Below are 17,031 nucleotides of genomic sequence, written 5' to 3'. Positions count from 1 at the left end.
GATGGACAAACAGGTCAATTAATTTTTATGAGGCCAGATGTTCAGTACGTTTCACCCCCTTAGTGTTGTCTGAGTGGTGCACAGGGAATGTAGTGTGATCAGTTGAGAAATTCTTGTGGTGGGAAAGCCAGTAGAGCCACCTCCTGCTCCAGTTTCCTCTCCCTTGGCATAGGGGCTGTATCAAGGGAAGAGTGGTAGAGGTGGAGTAGATCTCCCCTAAAGCAATCACAGTGGGGCTCCCTAAGGGGGGCTCCCTAGTCAGCTATCTTACATTAAAGCAGCCCCCTTCAGTCAGAGGAGCCTGGGCAGCTTCAGAACTGCAGAACAGTAGACTACTCCCGGATGACACCTTCTTCAGCCCTGAGCCAAGTGACTTGTGGTTCAGGAGAGAACCTGGCCTATGGGCTGTATATTACCAGTTTAAAGGTTGCTGACATATGAGGTTACATTGTAACAGATCACTGAATCCTCTCTGAAATCTGAGCATCAGAGAGAGCACTAGGAATGGTCAAAAATGTACCACGACTGCCATGAAAACCCAAACAGTCACATGACAGAAATGGCCACACTTCTATTTACAATGAAATCACATTTCCATCTACTGCAGTATCACATACGTGCATGGCCACTTCCATGGCATCGTGGTTGTGGATTGAGAAAAGAGGACAAGAGTCATCAAAATATGAGTAGGACTCTACTCCTGTTGAGCTACAGGCCTCCAGGAGCTGTGCATACTTGGACTGGGCTATCCACTGACAGCCATTACATTTAAGTTACTGTCTGTAACCCAGGGCAACCTTAATTTTCAGTGCTTTTGATGTAGCTTCATAAGCTATTTTTCCTAAGGAGGCCATGGGGTAAATTGGTGTTTTCACCTGTCCCTTCCTATCTTGTCACCGGCCATGGGTAGATCTGGTTATGACCCTTCCCCCCACCCCTTTGTCACATACCCTTGTGGGGATACACCATGGTGATTGTATGAGTCAATCTATTTCAAGGCTTTAAATTTATAAGACTTACCAAACACTCAGGCAGGATTTCTTTGTGGCACGCACTTTGACAATCTGATTCACAGCACCTGGGAGCAAATTATCTGATTCTGTGATCCCTTGCAAAGTGAGATAATCTTTAGAAGTACAGTGAAGATCCTTGCCATCCCTACTGTCTGAACAATGTTGCTAAGTTATATTTTCTCCTCTTTAATTAATGTTAAGAGCTCAATCTAACCGTATGAAAGCACCATTCAAACCAATAGCAGTCCCATTCTCCAACAGATGGAAGCTTCACTCACACGTTCCTTATGAGCAGAACTGAGAGCTTACTTAGGGGCCCATCCAGTATCCTCTGTAATCAATGAGAGGCTTTCCATTGACCTCAGTGGTCTTTGGCTGAGACCTCTCTGATTGTTACTACTATTCAGCTAGGCCCCACTTCAGGAAAGCCTTTAAACACAGGCTTAACTTTAAGGAAATGGAACTTAAGCATGCACTTAAGTGTTTTGCTGAATGGGGATGGACTTAAAAACATATGTTTTAAAGTAAGCATGTGCTTACATGCAGTGCTAAATTCAGGGCCTGAAAAACAACACATTTGAGTATGCCTGTAAAGATGTGCACATGTTTAAGGGCTTTGATGAACTGGAGCCTTAAAGAACTAGTGTTATAAACCAATTTTTAAAAAGTATATTGTTACCACATTTCATGGACTTTCCTGAAATATCGTGAACCTCTTACGAGCAGGATACCTAGAAATGGGGAGGATCTTCATGTCTGATCTTCCATTCTTCAGGAGCTAAAATGTCCTGGGTTTCAGAGGACCATTTCAGTCAATGGGGCTAAAACTCTCTTAGCGCAGTGCCTCTGCTCTCAACGGCTCCCATATTTCCTATGACCCAGAGCACCTGAAGTTATTTTCTTTTTTTTGTCCAGCTTACTAGTATAAAAAGAAATGATGGAAGGGACCAACAAGTCCAAATCTACAAACAAAAAAGTTTGCCACATATAGTAAGAGAGCATGTGCACTAGAGGGGTTAGAGAAGGGCATTAATAAAAGGGAGATTGGTTAAAAATGACTCATTTTTGTTCCTTAGAGTCATAAATCTTATTATTTCCTTGGAGAAAAGCCATGTGCTCAGTGCCTGAAACTGCATTTTTAAATGATACTCTTGATTTTTCACTTCCTTTATTTACTTAAAAAACAAACTAACAAAACAAGAAAGCAACAACAATCCAATGGTTTAAATCACAGCCATGTTTTATGGTCAGTATAAACCCTTAAATCTGCCAGTCAGTTGACACAGATGAAAAAACCAAATTGTATTAGCTCTCCACTAGAAAAATGATGGTGCTTCATATACTATCCAAACTCTAACCAGATTCACAAAGAAATTGAACAGAACATGGAACATCTTTTCAAATACAGTAAAATAACATCAGTCAAATAACTATTTTTTCTTTGGCACCATTGTAAATGTTAATTTTAATATTACACAGTACAAATTATTCCATTTCTATATGTTAGACAGAAAAGTAATAAACAAATGAGTCAACCATAAAACTGTTACATGATTTATGTCAGAATATGTTTGCTTACCAGCTACAAAGCAAAAAAGAATACATATATATATATATATATATATTCTATAGAAAACCACTATTAGTACATCAGATGCACAATGCAGTAAGACACTTTCAATACTTTCATCAAACCAGGACGATTCCAGTTTTTTTCATAATTTTTATAAGTATAAATGACATGGGCCGCCATGCTATTATAACAACTGGAGACTTTAATAAAAGTCTAGACCCATTTCTTGACAAATCTTCTCCATCTCTATATAAAAACACAAATGCTCATCAGGTACTTCATACATACATGGCTGATTTAGGCCTACGAAACGTGTGGAGTTTCTACAGCCAGAGACTATTTTTTTTTCCCCCTTGCAGCTCATTCAACATAGTCTTAGTTGAATTTCTTAGTGTCACAAGACTATTTTTTAGTGCCACAAGACAAGATCAATTTTGTCACTGACTGTGACATTGGTATTATTGTTATATCTGACCATGCTCCTACACAGATGTCTTTTAGGCCCCCAGGGTATGTACCCTCAACTAAAATGTGGAGATTAAATACCTCTCTGCTGTTTGATACACCATTTGTTAACTCCATCCATCCAGAGTTAGAATTTTTTTAAAAATGTCCCCCACCACTTCATCAGCTCCCACACTTTGGGAAGCCTTTAAAGGCTTCATCAGAACCTGTATCATCTCTTATATCACTTTTAAAAAGAAATGGAGAGAACACAGAATTGATACTCTTGCAAAAGAAATTAAGGCCTTGAATGTACACTGCTTCTGCGCCATCCCCAGAGATACTCAGAACGCTTATCAATCAAAGATATGAAATCAACAAACTTCTGTCCAAAAAGGCTGAGTTTGTTTTATTCTGTTTGAAGCAAAACTACTGGGAATCTGGCAAGAGAGCTGGCAAGCTGCTGGCACACAGACTTAAGCAAAAGGCTAACAGACCTGAGACTACAGCTTTTTCGAATTTACTGATCCCCACATAGGCTAATGGTAATGGGTCTCATTAATGCTGAATACAGTTGGTAACTCCCTTGGGGATACATTAGCTCATATGTTTTGGGAATTTCTGGTATGAGGTGAGTCAAAGCACCAATTTGATATTGGATGCTAAATTGGAGCTTTCCCTCTCCCACTCTAAGTTTCATTCTTGGATATATTCCTCATCAACCTAAACAAGACGGCATGATTCCAACATGCAGCTTTGGTCATTAAAACAATTAATCCTGCAAAAATGGACAGTAATCCCCACCAACAACTGAGGTGTGGCTCAGTGATACAACTGACCTTGTAGCTAATGAATGACTGGCATTCCGCACAAAGGGAATGCCCAAAAAATTCAAAGCAATTTGGGCTGCCTTTTTAGAGGTCTATGATTAACATAGACCCTGCAGATAGATATGTCACTTCCCCTCCCCTCCCTTTACTCTAACCCTCTTGATTCACTTTGTGTATTATGATCAATGTGGTATTTTGGTATATTTGTTGTATTTGGAAAAAATAAATAAATAAATAAAGGAACGTGTTGACTTTTTATGGAGTCAACCCATAAATCTACTCTTCATGGTTTTTCCCCCTTAAATGTTGTGGGGTAAAATCCTAGTCCAGTTGAAATCAATGGGTTTTATCATTGACTTCAATGGAGCCAGAATTTCACCCTGGGACTTTAAGGGTCCAATTCCGCACTGTGTTGTCATTTAAAACCATGCAAAGTGGGTGCAAATGCTACCTTTCTGATTGGGTTGTGTTTTACATGCAGCTTTACACAGGTAAATGACTATGCAAGGGCCAAAGCAGTGGAGATGTGAGCCCTAAAATTCTTGAAAACCGTGATGCACTGCGTGGGCTTGATTCTCCTACTGTGGTAAAACTGACATGAGATCAGAAAGAAGTCCTGGAGCCTCTACAGTCATTTTGCCACATGGAAGGCCAGATCTGGAGCAATGCTGATTTGCACTAGCTTGAGGAACTGGCTTGAAATATGTAAATATTTATCCTATGCCATTTGACTAACGGATAAACTCAGCACAGCCTTTTTAATAAATCTGCTTGATACTTTCTCCTCCTGCCTGCACATCACCCAATCCTGCCGTCCTGAAAGGCTCCCAGTGGCACTGCAGGAATGAGCCCTACATAATGAGATAAATGCAGGGCTGAGAGCAGTCCCCCAAACTGAGTGGCTGTTTCTTGAGAATAATTAAGTGCTAATGTTATCAGATGTGTGTTAGCATCACGGGATAATCAAATTAAATAGTTACAATGGAAGACTCTCTCTGGTTTCAGAGTAGCAGCTGTGTTAGTCTGTATCCGCAAAAAGAAAAGGAGGACTTGTGACACTTTAGAGACTATCAAATTTATTTGAACATAAGCTTTCACCTAGTTTATTACCCAAGTTTTCCTTTAGCATTTACTCTGGCAAGGTACCTTATTAATTGTATTGAGCAATGCATACTAACAAGTAATGGTGCTTGCCTCTTGTACTGTTCCATTTGTTAAATAGCCGTTGAAACCTCTGTTTTAAATGAATTAGAGTTGGTCAAAAGACAGTCTTGAAAACTTGCTCATCCATGAAACAGGTATGGGGGCCTGATTTTGCGCTGTCCTACGCCGGGGTCAATCAGAAGTAACTCCACCGAATTCAGTGGAGGTAAACCAGTTTAAATGTGCGTGAGAGAGCAGATTCAGACACACCAGTAGAGCAGCTGCCATTCTAGCTTCCTGACGTGGAGGGGCCAGTCTAAGAACGGAAAGGTTGTTCGGATTCCATGTCCACAGTCCTTGACTACTGCTCTGAGACTGCTAACACCAGCCCCCATTGTGTCCCGTCGGGACTGAGACTACCGCCTTGTTCCACGTAGGACACCTACTAACAGGGACTGTCCACATCATCTTTGAAGAGGCCACTCTACCACCAACCCCAAGGATAAAGTAGTCTGACCAGCACCAAAAACCCCATAACTCATCACTTGCAACCTGCCAGATGTAAAACACCCAGAGCCAGATGCTGATCTCTGGCCTGTGTAAAACAGGAAGAACTCAACTGAAGTTAATAGAGTTATGTTGCTGTAAAACAGGTGCGAGACTACTATCAGGCACACATTCTGCATAAAACATGTTTGATAAGAAACCCCCACTATTAGATGGGAAATACAGGCCTGATTCTTCATTGCCTGCGCCTCATGTAGTCACTGACACCATTGCACAGTTGGCGTAAAATGTTACCCCCCTGGTTGAAATGACTGTACAGCTCATCACCTTTAAACATATTGTACTTGCAATACACAGTATCATACGTGAATGAAAATTACTTATATATTAGGTAAAACCTTGGCCCCACTGAAGTCAATGGGACCAGGGTTTCATCCATTGTGTTCTTCCAGGAGAGCAGTGAGAGCTTTGGAAAAACTCAGTAGGTAAGAAATATTTTTCTCTTAAAATAGATAAATAAATAAATAAATAAGCTTCTCAACTTTCTAGCCCAGAGCAATATTGATTAAAGAGGCTCAATCTATGTGTTCACCAGAGGATTAATAACTAAGAGAGAGCTTTCCTAACCACTAAAGCTAAATGACAGGTTTCAGAGTAACAGCCATGTTAGTCTGTATTCACAAAAAGAAAAGGAGTACTTGTGGCACCTTAGAGACTAACCAATTTATCTGAGCATAAGCTTTCGTGAGCTACAGCTCACTTCATCGGATGCATGCTGTGGAAATTCCACAGCATGCATCCGATGAAGTGAGCTGTAGCTCATGAAAGCTTATGCTCAAATAAATTGGTTAGTCTCTAAGGTTCCACAAGTCCTCCTTTTCTCTCTCTCTGGTCTCCGAAAGGTGCAGTTTCATTAATGCAAAGCTAGCAGTCACACTTAATCCTCCCTCTTGTACACATGGCTTTGCCTCTACTTTCTGCAAAGGAATTACCTTTCATCTGAAAGACTCTAGCCGTAAAAGCTTCTTTTTGACAAATCTGATGTGGACATTTTAAATGATTCATTTGCAACCTGTTTCCAACCCTTATCACCCATATGGAAATTTGAAAAGGCTCATTTTCAACCAGTTCCTAGCCTGCAAAGGATAAACTGTCCTTTTAAAAATACTGCTGTACCTCTTAAGTATGCAGATTGCCCAACTGAATTTTAAATGCAATCACTTTGCTTCCAGTACACTCTAAAATCAGAAGTCAGAGCCTGCATGAATCAGTCTTCTGTGTCCAGGACTTGCTATTTACATAATTTTAAGTCTGTGTGCTGCAATTATGTGAAATGTCCACTTCTTCCCTTCATGCAATACATATGCAATTTAAGACCCATTTATCACACTGAAAATTGTGGTTGTATTTAATCTTTCCAAAGAGAACAAAATCAAATTATTATGTGTAAAGAATGATAATCTGCTGAATTAAAGAGAATATTTAGAAGTTATCCCTCCACGTCTGCAACCTAATAGGGCAAAGAGGTCTAATAAGGAAACCATGGGTAGGAAGGCATGATGTGAGCATACATAATGAGAAGATGAAAACTCTCTTAATCTTTTCAGATTGAATGAAATCTAATTACATGCTGTATTGATTGTTATGTATTTCTGGAAAGAGACAGTGAAAAGGGAAAAAGGCTATTACAGTAAAATTGCAGTCTGACCCTTCAATTGCTTTTGGCACGAAAGCTTATGCACTAGTTGGGGATAGTAAACATATTTCACTCTCTGTGGTAAATTATTAGCAACAGAGTTAGATGCAGAACTAATTAGGGAAAATCTAGTCAATTAAATAGTGCTGCAAGATAAAAAAAACAGAACGATCAGAAATTATCATTATTCTATTTCATAAATCACTGTCTGTTATTTCTGCCATAATATCAGTGTTGACTTTTAGATAAGTAATATTCACTGAAAAGAAACATTTTAACAAATTTAGGATAATACATAGATGGATGAACAGGAGCTAGAGTATTTCAGTGTTCATTACAGAAGATATTTTGAAAGCCATGAACTAACAGATTTATATAAACCCTATCAAGTAAACTCTAGAGTCATGTGATTCCCCCTTGTTGCCTTACTTCTGCAGCAAGCAGCAGCTGGGTATGCTGGAAGCTTTCAGAAATATGTATCTTCTAAGATGATGGGAATCCAGAGGATCAGTATATTGAAAACAATTGTTTAATATGTATGTTTGCACATTTATACAGGGATGCATTACAATTCTTATTCATACAATTCTAAAAATTCTTCCTGTTTCATGAGATATAATTCTTAGGATTATATTTACTTACAGTGGCTTTCACATATGAACTTTTGTATGGGCATCTCTGTGGGCATTGCATGGATGAAGGGATATTGGTACATTTTACTCAGAATTGAAAGTTAATATGGTTGTTGCCTAGGGACTTCAGCTGAACAGTTTTGAGCTGGCACATGATACACATGTAACTCCCCATCCCCCCTCTTTTTTTTCCCCTCCTTTCTAGAGAAGGTGAGTTCTACGAAGTTTATTCTTGGCTGAATGGAAACAAATATGGGAGACAGGTTTTTTGACCAGCACGTTTCAAACTATGAAATTGGTCTCCCTATGGAAGGTCCTTTCTCTGTGACTGGCGCTTCAGACAGGTTCATGGAAAATATAAATGAGGTCTTCTTTGTTTAGGACTAAGCTTAATCAGAGCCCAGTATGGAATACTGGGGTAACCTTACCAAAATACCAAGTACTCAGTAGATGGTTCTTCATTTGCTGAGACCAACGTGGAAATGACTCAACAATAAGGGGGAAAATGAATGAACTGGCCAGACCCCAGGCCCCATCCTGTGTTGCCCATTACTCAGTCAGAACTCCCACTGATGTCTCTGGGTGTTTTATGTGTACAAGGAATGCAGGATCAGAGCCCTTATGATTACAGTCTGCATCCCTAGTGGATTACTGGTCCCAACAAAAGATAGCTTTAGAGAAGGCCTAGGAACTCTCGCTCACCTTAGAGGACAAATATTATGACGAAGTTTGGGAAACCTAGATGTAGAGCAATAGTGTTGTGTACCAGGATGAAACTGCACAGCTCTGGAGCAATTTGAACCTGTATCTAATATCATGGGCTTTCCCGAAGACAGTACATAACACTTTCATAAAGCGACTTACTTGCAATTACAGCGTCAGAGCGAAGTGTTTCCTGCTAAATAATGAGTCATAATGTTCAAAGAGAAAAAACATGAGCCTAACCCAAACATAGATAGCCTGGTTCTGAATGCACTTATACCAAGGCAACTCGACTGATTTCAGTGGAGCTTGGCCTGAGTATTCACTGACGTAACTTAGCAAAGGCCCAGAGACTTTTTGTTGCCCAAATGGCATATAATACAAATGGATCCCCATACCCAGCAAATTGCCAACAAAAACAACTGAAATTACAAAGAACTTCCTGTTTGATGCAAGCCCACAGCAACGACATGCAGTGGTGCCTGCCTGGCTCTATATGCCTGGCACACTGAGCGCTCCCATTGACTTCAAGAGAAGTTATCAAGCAGGACTGATCTCCCTGGTATTAAGATTCCACCTAGAGTCACACCTTATGCACGCAGTCACTAAAAATCAGTGCGCTAAGAGCCAAATCCTATCCCCAGCACATAGCCCAATTAACTGGGATATTGGGGATTTGGGCTTGGAAAGAAGGAATCTGCCCCAAAACCTGTGGTTCGGCAGCACTGCAGCCACTACAGCATCCTTATGGCACCTGTACCCACAGTTCACTGGGCGCAGGGTGGGGACTGATCCACTGCAGTCCAGGCCCCCTAGTGCTGTGGTGCAGCTGGGGGACAGGATTTATCCCTATATTTGCTTATTCTTGACATCTCCTTTGAGCAACTGTAGACACAGCTCTCTCATGCTCATTTGTGTGTATTTGTATGTATATGATACAAACACACACACACACTTGCATATGTGAGGGAGATGAGGGGGGAACAGTCTGTGCTACGTTATTACTTGCCTGGGTACACTACTTATTACCATAATAGTCTAAACTGTTTAGATTTATACCCTCATTCAGAAAAGAGCACGGGGGGGGGGGGGAGAGGAGGCAGCAATATACATTTACACTAACCTTAGAGTTTTTCTGCATTTTGGGGCTGCAGTTGCCTGTGTTAAATCAATGTTATGATTAAGAAGAGTCGTACAATTGCAAGCACATTTGCTATAATTTAAAAATACTTCTAAGTTTTATCTGGCACTAAATGTAAGGCATATGTTACATTATATTGTAAATGTAACATTTATTCCTTCTCTCTCTTCTTGTCCAAAGCACTCATGTATTTAATTATATACTTAATCCCCTAGTATTTCACATTCAGCAGTTTATGAATCTTTAAAAATTTCAATGCACTTATCATTCCAGAACCAGTTTCTGTATGAAAGACTAGTATGGGTATAGTAACTTTGATCAATTAACATGTTCTATCTATCATGGAACATGATCTCATTTGTGTATCTAACGAGATTTTTCAAGGCTGGTGAATCAGAACTGAGTCCAGCAAAAAAAAAAAAAGAGAGATGCATGCTTTGTTATCACCCCCCAAGATCTTATCAGATTTAAGTGCCAGTGTCATTAAAGAACCACATGGTACTATCAACAATGGGACAAAAGATGCATACTCTAAGAACGTAACAGACGTGGCTTTGAAAGTAAATGTTGAAACCAGACATGACAATGTGATTCTAGGTTACACACGGATTGCTAATAAATCCGATCTTTAACTCTGTGCCCGAGTGCGGACACACACAGTTCCCATCCACCCCTTACTTTAAAAATATTGACCAACAAACTTTGGGGCAACCTGTAGACCTGGAAACTGGAGAGAATTCACAACTACTCCTGGACACACACCTCCCTCCCCTTCCCCACCCCCCTCTGTTCACTTCCACCTCCCCGGCCGCCACCTTCGCATCCAACAGGCGACACTGACCACAAGCCGTAGGCGGGAGTCCTACCCTCCCCCCTCCCCAGCGGGCACCCCGGGACCACTCCCCACGTGCTCCCCCGATGGGCGGGAGGCGACCGGCTCTGCTCCCAGGGAGGAGCGAGCTCCAGGCCGCCCGCTCTCCCCTCCCGCAGGGGGCCGGGCTGCTGGTGCCCCCGGCTCACCATTGAGCTGGTTGTACACCACTTCCTCCAGGTGGTCCAGGCGCTGCAGGATGGCCTCCCGCTCGCTCAGGCCGCCCAGCCCCTTGGCGTGGCGGCTCCGCAGCCGGCGGTCGGCGCTCCGCACGATCTGCACCAGCTCCGGGGAGCGCTCCTGCAGCCGGCAGTACACGGAGAAGAGGATGATCCCCACGAAGACCAGGATGTTCACCGTCAACAAAGTTTTGATTTTCCGTGCCACCGCCATGGGAGCCGCCGGGAGCCTCAAGGCATGGCAGCCGGGCCGGCCCGGGCAGCGGCGGCATGGACGGCGGGGCCGGCTCCAGTGCCCCTCGGCCGGCGGCGCGGAGCTGTCCTTCAGCACCACGCGGGCAGGCGGGCGGGCGGGCGGCTCCCCCCTGCGGCCAGCGCGGAGCTGGGTGGGGGGAGGGTCCGGCCCAACGGCTCCTCAGCGGCCGCCCCCACCGCCCGCGGCGGCACGCGGCTGCCCCCCGCCCCGCTCTCCGCCCGCCCCCGGGCTTCGCGCGCAGGCAGCAGCGCGGCGCGAGAGGAGCGGCCGGCCCGCGCTGGCTCCGGCTGGCTGTGGTGCGGCGGGCTCGCCCCGCCCCCGCCGGCCGCCCCCTCCCCTCCCCTCCCCTCCCAACGCACGGCGCCGGTGCGAAGTGACGCGCCGCGGCAGGCAGGCGGCCCGGCCGCTCCGCCCCTCCGCAGGCCGGGGGGGGGGCGACCCTCTGCCCCCTCCCTGGGGGGGCGCTGGCGGGACCTGCTCTGCGCCTCGACAGCCAACGGCCTCGGCCCCCCTGCGCGCTCCCTGCCCCTGAGCCGGCTGGGAACCTGCTCCCCGGGGTGCCGCCGGGTCCCCCTCCCGCAGCCCGGGCAGGGCAGCCTGTCTCTGCAGCCGGAGGTCCCTGCGCCTCACCCCAGGCTGCAAACAGCCCTCCCGTCCCCCCGTGGGGCCAGCCTGCCCGGCTCCGCCTTCCACAGCACCGGCTGCCCCACCGGGTCAGGGGAGGGGAACGGGACCGAAGCCGAGCCCTAGGGGTGAGAAAGGACCACAAGGGTCACCCAGCCTGAGCCCCTGGCAAGAGGCAGGATTCCTTGTGTCTGAACCATCCAAGACAAAGGTGCCTTCCAGTGCACCTGATTTCTGAGAGAGTCGAGTCAAGCACATGGGATCCCGCCTTCTCCCCGGAGAGGGCGGAGAAAGCTGCTTAGTTCGCTCTGCCTGGATTTGTGGGATTTTGCGATTTCTTGCATTTAAACCGACAATCCTAAAAATAGCCATTCTTTTTATTCTCCACTGGGAACGCCCTGCCCCAGCCCAAAAATACCGAGGATAAGCCACCTTGAGCATCCCACGAACGCAAGGAGAAAGACAGTCTTCTAAGGTAGGGCTGAAACTGTTTTATAGGCATCACACCTTGAATTGCACCTGGAAATGAATTCAAGTCAGGGTGGTATGCTCCCAGCAAGAGGTAGCGCTAAGCAGAAGGCAGCTATATTCAGCACCAGCTGAGTTTCCTAATGATCTTCAGTCATAGCTAGGGTGACCAGATGTTCTGATTTTATAGGGACGGTCCCGCTATTTGGGGCTTTTTCTTATATAGGTGCTTATCCCCCACTTCCTTTCCCGATTTTTCACACTTCCTATCTGGAGCTATCCCAAGTGGAGTGTGTTGACTACTGATCCCAACTAAAGGAGAGAACAACTAGGAACAGGTCTGCGTTCAAAAGTTTCAGCCTTTTTGCCCAACACAGAGGGAGAAAAGTTCTCTAGGCCACTGCTGCTATTTGAACATCCAGCCAAAGATCCCACAAGATCTCCAAGCCGTAAGCCTCATTAACAAAAGATGGACAAACTCCTTCAGTTAGCAGCTTCTGATTGACTTAAGGACTGAAAATGATAACATCCTTCTGTGCCAGTAACAATGCAGTCTAGCAGCTAAGTAGTGCTCTGCCTCCAAGTCAACAGAAACCTCACTGGCTCTATCCCTCTTTGAAGGCAGACCAGTAAGGTAGCATAATTATGCAAGGTTGCTAGAATGCAGATCCACACAAAAACGCCAGTTCTGAACATCCATAAACTTTGAGCTGTTCAATAACTAGAACGTTCATAGATTCTCAGAGCCACCTTCTGTGCTGTGTATCCTAAGGGACACCATAGAGAAGATGCTGCCCTAGGGGGAGGGGAGGGAGGTTGGCATTATGCCATGTTGCACTGTTGCAGGGGTCACAACCCCAGAGTAAGAGCACCCTTGGGCCTATTCTAAGTTACTGCAGCCTCCCCAAGGCTGCCTCTGGGCTGTACTGCAGGACAGAATCTCCACAGCATTCCATGCTATACACCCTCCTGCACACAGCATGCCCCTTATGTTGGAGTTTGCAAGGTGTGGCATTGCAGGGCCACTTACAATCTGCGTTGGGGAAATTCTCTCCTGGTCCTTTGTGGCTCATTTAGATTCCCTATACAGTGAAGCAGAGGGGCAGAATTGGCTTAATGGCGTAACATGGGCCGCAGAACTTTGTAGCTTTACCACTCTCAAAGAGGTTTCAGAGTAACAGCCGTGTTAGTCTGTGTTCACAAAAAGAAAAAGGAGTACTTGTAGCACCTTAGAGACTAACCAATTTATTTGAGCATAAGCTTTCAGCCAGGACAGGACTGGGCTATTTTGAATAGACTAATCACGCTTATTCTACACAAAAATTAAAACCTCTAAGACTACATAATGTAGGGGCTGATCCTGATCTCACTGAGGGCAAAAGCAAAATTCAAACTGACTTCAAGGGACTGCGTTTTGTAACTTTCCAGTGACCAACTTATGTTTTCATTATTTTAGTACTATTTTTGTTAAAAGTCTGTCATAGCAGTTATATTTTCCTGGAAACTACCAGTTTGATGTAAGAAAATACACTGAACTAATACTCAAACATAGTTTATTAGATGCCTTTATATGATTTAATATATTATAGCAACACCTGCTGGTGCTGATATAGTTAAGAGTCTGTCAGCATCAGTATTTCTCTTATAAACTCCAAGTTTACAAGCTGGCTGCAAGAATTCACTTTGGATTTAGCCTTTCTAGCAGGCAATTGGTCCCAGGAGTGAATAAAAAAAACACCTCTTCCACCACAGAAGTTTACCAAGCATGCTTTCTTTTTTCCTTTTGTGTTCCACACCAGTGTAGCTTAAATGGGTTCTTTGAAAGGCATAATTTCATCCATAATATGGTTTAGGCCATAACAGTATTTTCTTTTGTTAAGTAAACATTTTACCTGGTTAGCTTGAGTAATCTTTTGTGCTTATGCAGTAGTACAGTAATAGAAATACACGTACGTGGCTTTGCTCCCTTGTCTCTGGCTAATCCCAGAATGTTGAACAAATAAATATTATCTAATTCTTACATAACACTTTTCATCTGCAGATCTCAAAGCGCTTTACAAAGGAGGTCAGTTTCATTAGTAGAGTTGACCATTCCATTTTATGACAACTTTTCAGATTTCAACATTTGTTTTTATTTCATATTGGAATGAAAACAAAACCTTTCAAATGTTTTCATGAAATGGAACTGTCAAAATGGCTGTTTTCCTCTCGGGAGGGTCAGATTTATCCATTCTCTCTCTCTAGTCAGAAGAGGCAGGATAGCTCTGGACCTCAGAAATGGTCCAGATGAAAATTTGGTTGAAATTGACATGTCTCTGCACAAGATTTTGGCTTCAATGAAACAGCATATTTCGATGAAAATACATATAGTAAAAAATTTTCCAATCACCTCCGATCCCCATTTTACAAATGGGGAAAGGGAGGCACAGAGCAAGGAACAAGCCCTAGGTCACCCAGCTGGCAAGTGGCAGAGCCAGGAATAGCTTCCAAATCTTCTGAGTCCCACTCCTGTGCCCTATCCACTAGGCCATACTGCCTCTTATTGTGATGGTTAATTACTTCTCTACCTCCACGAGTCCCACAGGGCTCAGTCTTCTCACCCATATTAATATCTATCTGAAGCTGCTGGGAGATGTCACAAGACACAGTGTTGTGTAATGCCACCCATCTGTGGATGTCCTCCTCCATCTTCCAGCAATCCCAGTGCCTAGCTAAGATGAGCACCCAAGTGAAGAACAGCAGGCTGAAGATGGAGATAACAGTAAGCAAAGGAAAAGACAATCTGTTAGCAAAGCTTTTGACACGGTCTCCCACAGTATTCTTGTCAGCAAGTTAAGGAAGTATGGGCTGGATGAATGCACTATAAGGTGGGTAGAAAGCTGGCTAGATTGTCGGGCTCAACGGGTAGTGATCAATGGCTCCATGTCTAGTTGGCAGCCGGTATCAAGTGCAGTGCCCCAAGGATCGGTCCTGGGGCCGGTTTTGTTCAATATCTTCATAAATGATCTGGAGGATGGTGTGGATTGCACTCTCAGCAAATTTGCGGATGATACTAAACTGGGAGGAGTGGTAGATACGCTGGAGGGGAGGGATAGGATACAGAAGGACCTAGACAAATTGGAGGATTGGGCCAAAAGAAATCTGATGAGGTTCAATAAGGATAAGTGCAGGGTCCTGCACTTAGGACGGAAGAACCCAATGCACAGCTACAGACTAGGAACCGAATGGCTAGGCAGCAGTTCTGCGGAAAAGGACCTAGGGGTGACAGTGGACGAGAAGCTGGATATGAGTCAGCAGTGTGCCCTTGTTGCCAAGAAGGCCAATGGCATTTTGGGATGTATAAGTAAGGGCATAGCGAGCAGATCGAGGGACGTGATCGTTCCCCTCTATTCAACATTGGTGAGGCCTCATCTGGAGTACTGTGTCCAGTTTTGGGCCCCACACTTCAAGAAGGATGTGGATAAATTGGAGAGAGTCCAGCGAAGGGCAACAAAAATGATTAGGGGTCTGGAACACATGACTTATGAGGAGAGGCTGAGGGAGCTGGGATTGTTTAGCCTGCAGAAGAGAAGAATGAGGGGGGATTTGATAGCTGCTTTCAACTACCTGAAAGGGGGTTCCAAAGAGGATGGCTCTAGACTGTTCTCAGTGGTAGCGGATGACAGAACAAGGAGTAATGGTCTCAAGTTGCAGTGGGGGAGGTTTAGATTGGATATTAGGAAAAACTTTTTCACTAAGAGGGTGGTGAAACACTGGAATGCGTTACCTAGGGAGGTGGTAGAATCTCCTTCCTTAGAGGTTTTTAAGGTCAGGCTTGACAAAGCCCTGGCTGGGATGATTTAACTGGGAATTGGTCCTGCTTCGAGCAGGGGGTTGGACTAGATGACCTTCTGGGGTCCCTTTCAACCCTGATATTCTATGATTCTATGATTCTATGTTAAGAGTAGTCTCTCCTAATGCAGTGAAGGTGGTTCATAGCCTTATGGCTTTCCTAGAAACTGAACCCAGGCCTCTCATATGCTGACCTGGCCAAGGTGATCCATGCTTTTGTGACCTCCAGGCTTGATTACTGCAACACAAAAACACTGATGCTGGAAAAGCTTCAGCTGATTCTGCATGCAGCAATCCACCTTCTTAGGTTGCCAAGTTTCAGAGCACTTGTCACTCCAGCTCTCTTCACGAACTCCCTGTTTAATGCTGAGTCTAAATTTAAAGTTTGGGGGAGCATATCCTCAGCTGGTGTGAGCTGTTATAGCTGCATTATCATCTTCAGAGCCCTTCATGGGACAAGTCACAGGTGAAGGCTGAATCTTCCACAATCTCCTCCTGATGGCTCTTCAGGAATTATGGAACTATTGACCTCAAATGTGATATGGGAGCAGAGCCCTCGCTAGCTGTGGACACAGTGGAATTCATTCCTGCAGGAGCTCAGAATGACCAGGAAACTCACCGCCTTCTGGACAGAATGTAACACTTCCTCAGCTCTGCTTTCCCACACATTAACCCAGGGGGGTTAGGGGCTGAGACCATGAGCCCGTGCTAACCCTCCTCAGAACACTATCTCTGTTGTTGCTCCACCCCTGCCGATGGCATTTCCAGCCTCTACCCCCAGCCCAGCACACCTCTATGGAGTACTGGGTTTTGGGGTAGATTTCAGCATGTATTATTTTCCTTTGTGTGTGATATCTAAACATACCGTCTAAAAACTAACAATACCACCTTCTCCAACATGCAAAGAAGCACAAAATGATGCTCTAAGATTGCAATCATGCGACATCACCAGAAGGTAGAGGTGCTCTGTACCGCACAGAACCGAATCATAACCTAGCACAATCCTCAGGATACATAATGGGTTACATCTCATCTTTTCCAACCCTCTAAGCGGTAAGCTATTCCTCGGAAGAGCATCCATGTGTGTCTTGTTTTGTACAGCACCAGGCACTCTGCTAGGG

General features: G+C 44.4%; 1 protein-coding gene across 4 annotated transcripts in view; it reads right to left on the bottom strand.

Moving 5' to 3' along the window:
* GALNT9 (polypeptide N-acetylgalactosaminyltransferase 9) overlaps nucleotides 1–17,031 on the bottom strand; it is a 267,777-nt gene that overhangs the window by 205,928 nt on the left and 44,818 nt on the right. Inside the window, exon 1 of one of the 4 annotated variants that reach the window (XM_048821747.2) lies at nucleotides 10,702–11,161. The exons of 1 other annotated variant lie outside the window; for it this stretch is intronic. In XM_048821747.2, coding sequence (XP_048677704.1) covers nucleotides 10,702–10,945 — 244 coding nt within the window. In that variant the 5' untranslated portion in view covers nucleotides 10,946–11,161. Of the gene's footprint in view, nucleotides 1–10,701; nucleotides 11,162–17,031 lie in introns of those variants that run through there. 2 more of the 4 variants (XM_048821748.2, XM_048821746.2) reach the window with 2 other exon arrangements.

This window comes from Caretta caretta, chromosome 15, assembly GCF_965140235.1.
Source record: "Caretta caretta isolate rCarCar2 chromosome 15, rCarCar1.hap1, whole genome shotgun sequence".
NCBI classification, from domain to species: Eukaryota; Metazoa; Chordata; order Testudines; family Cheloniidae; genus Caretta; species Caretta caretta.
This window is presented reverse-complemented; position numbering and strand designations above follow the sequence as displayed.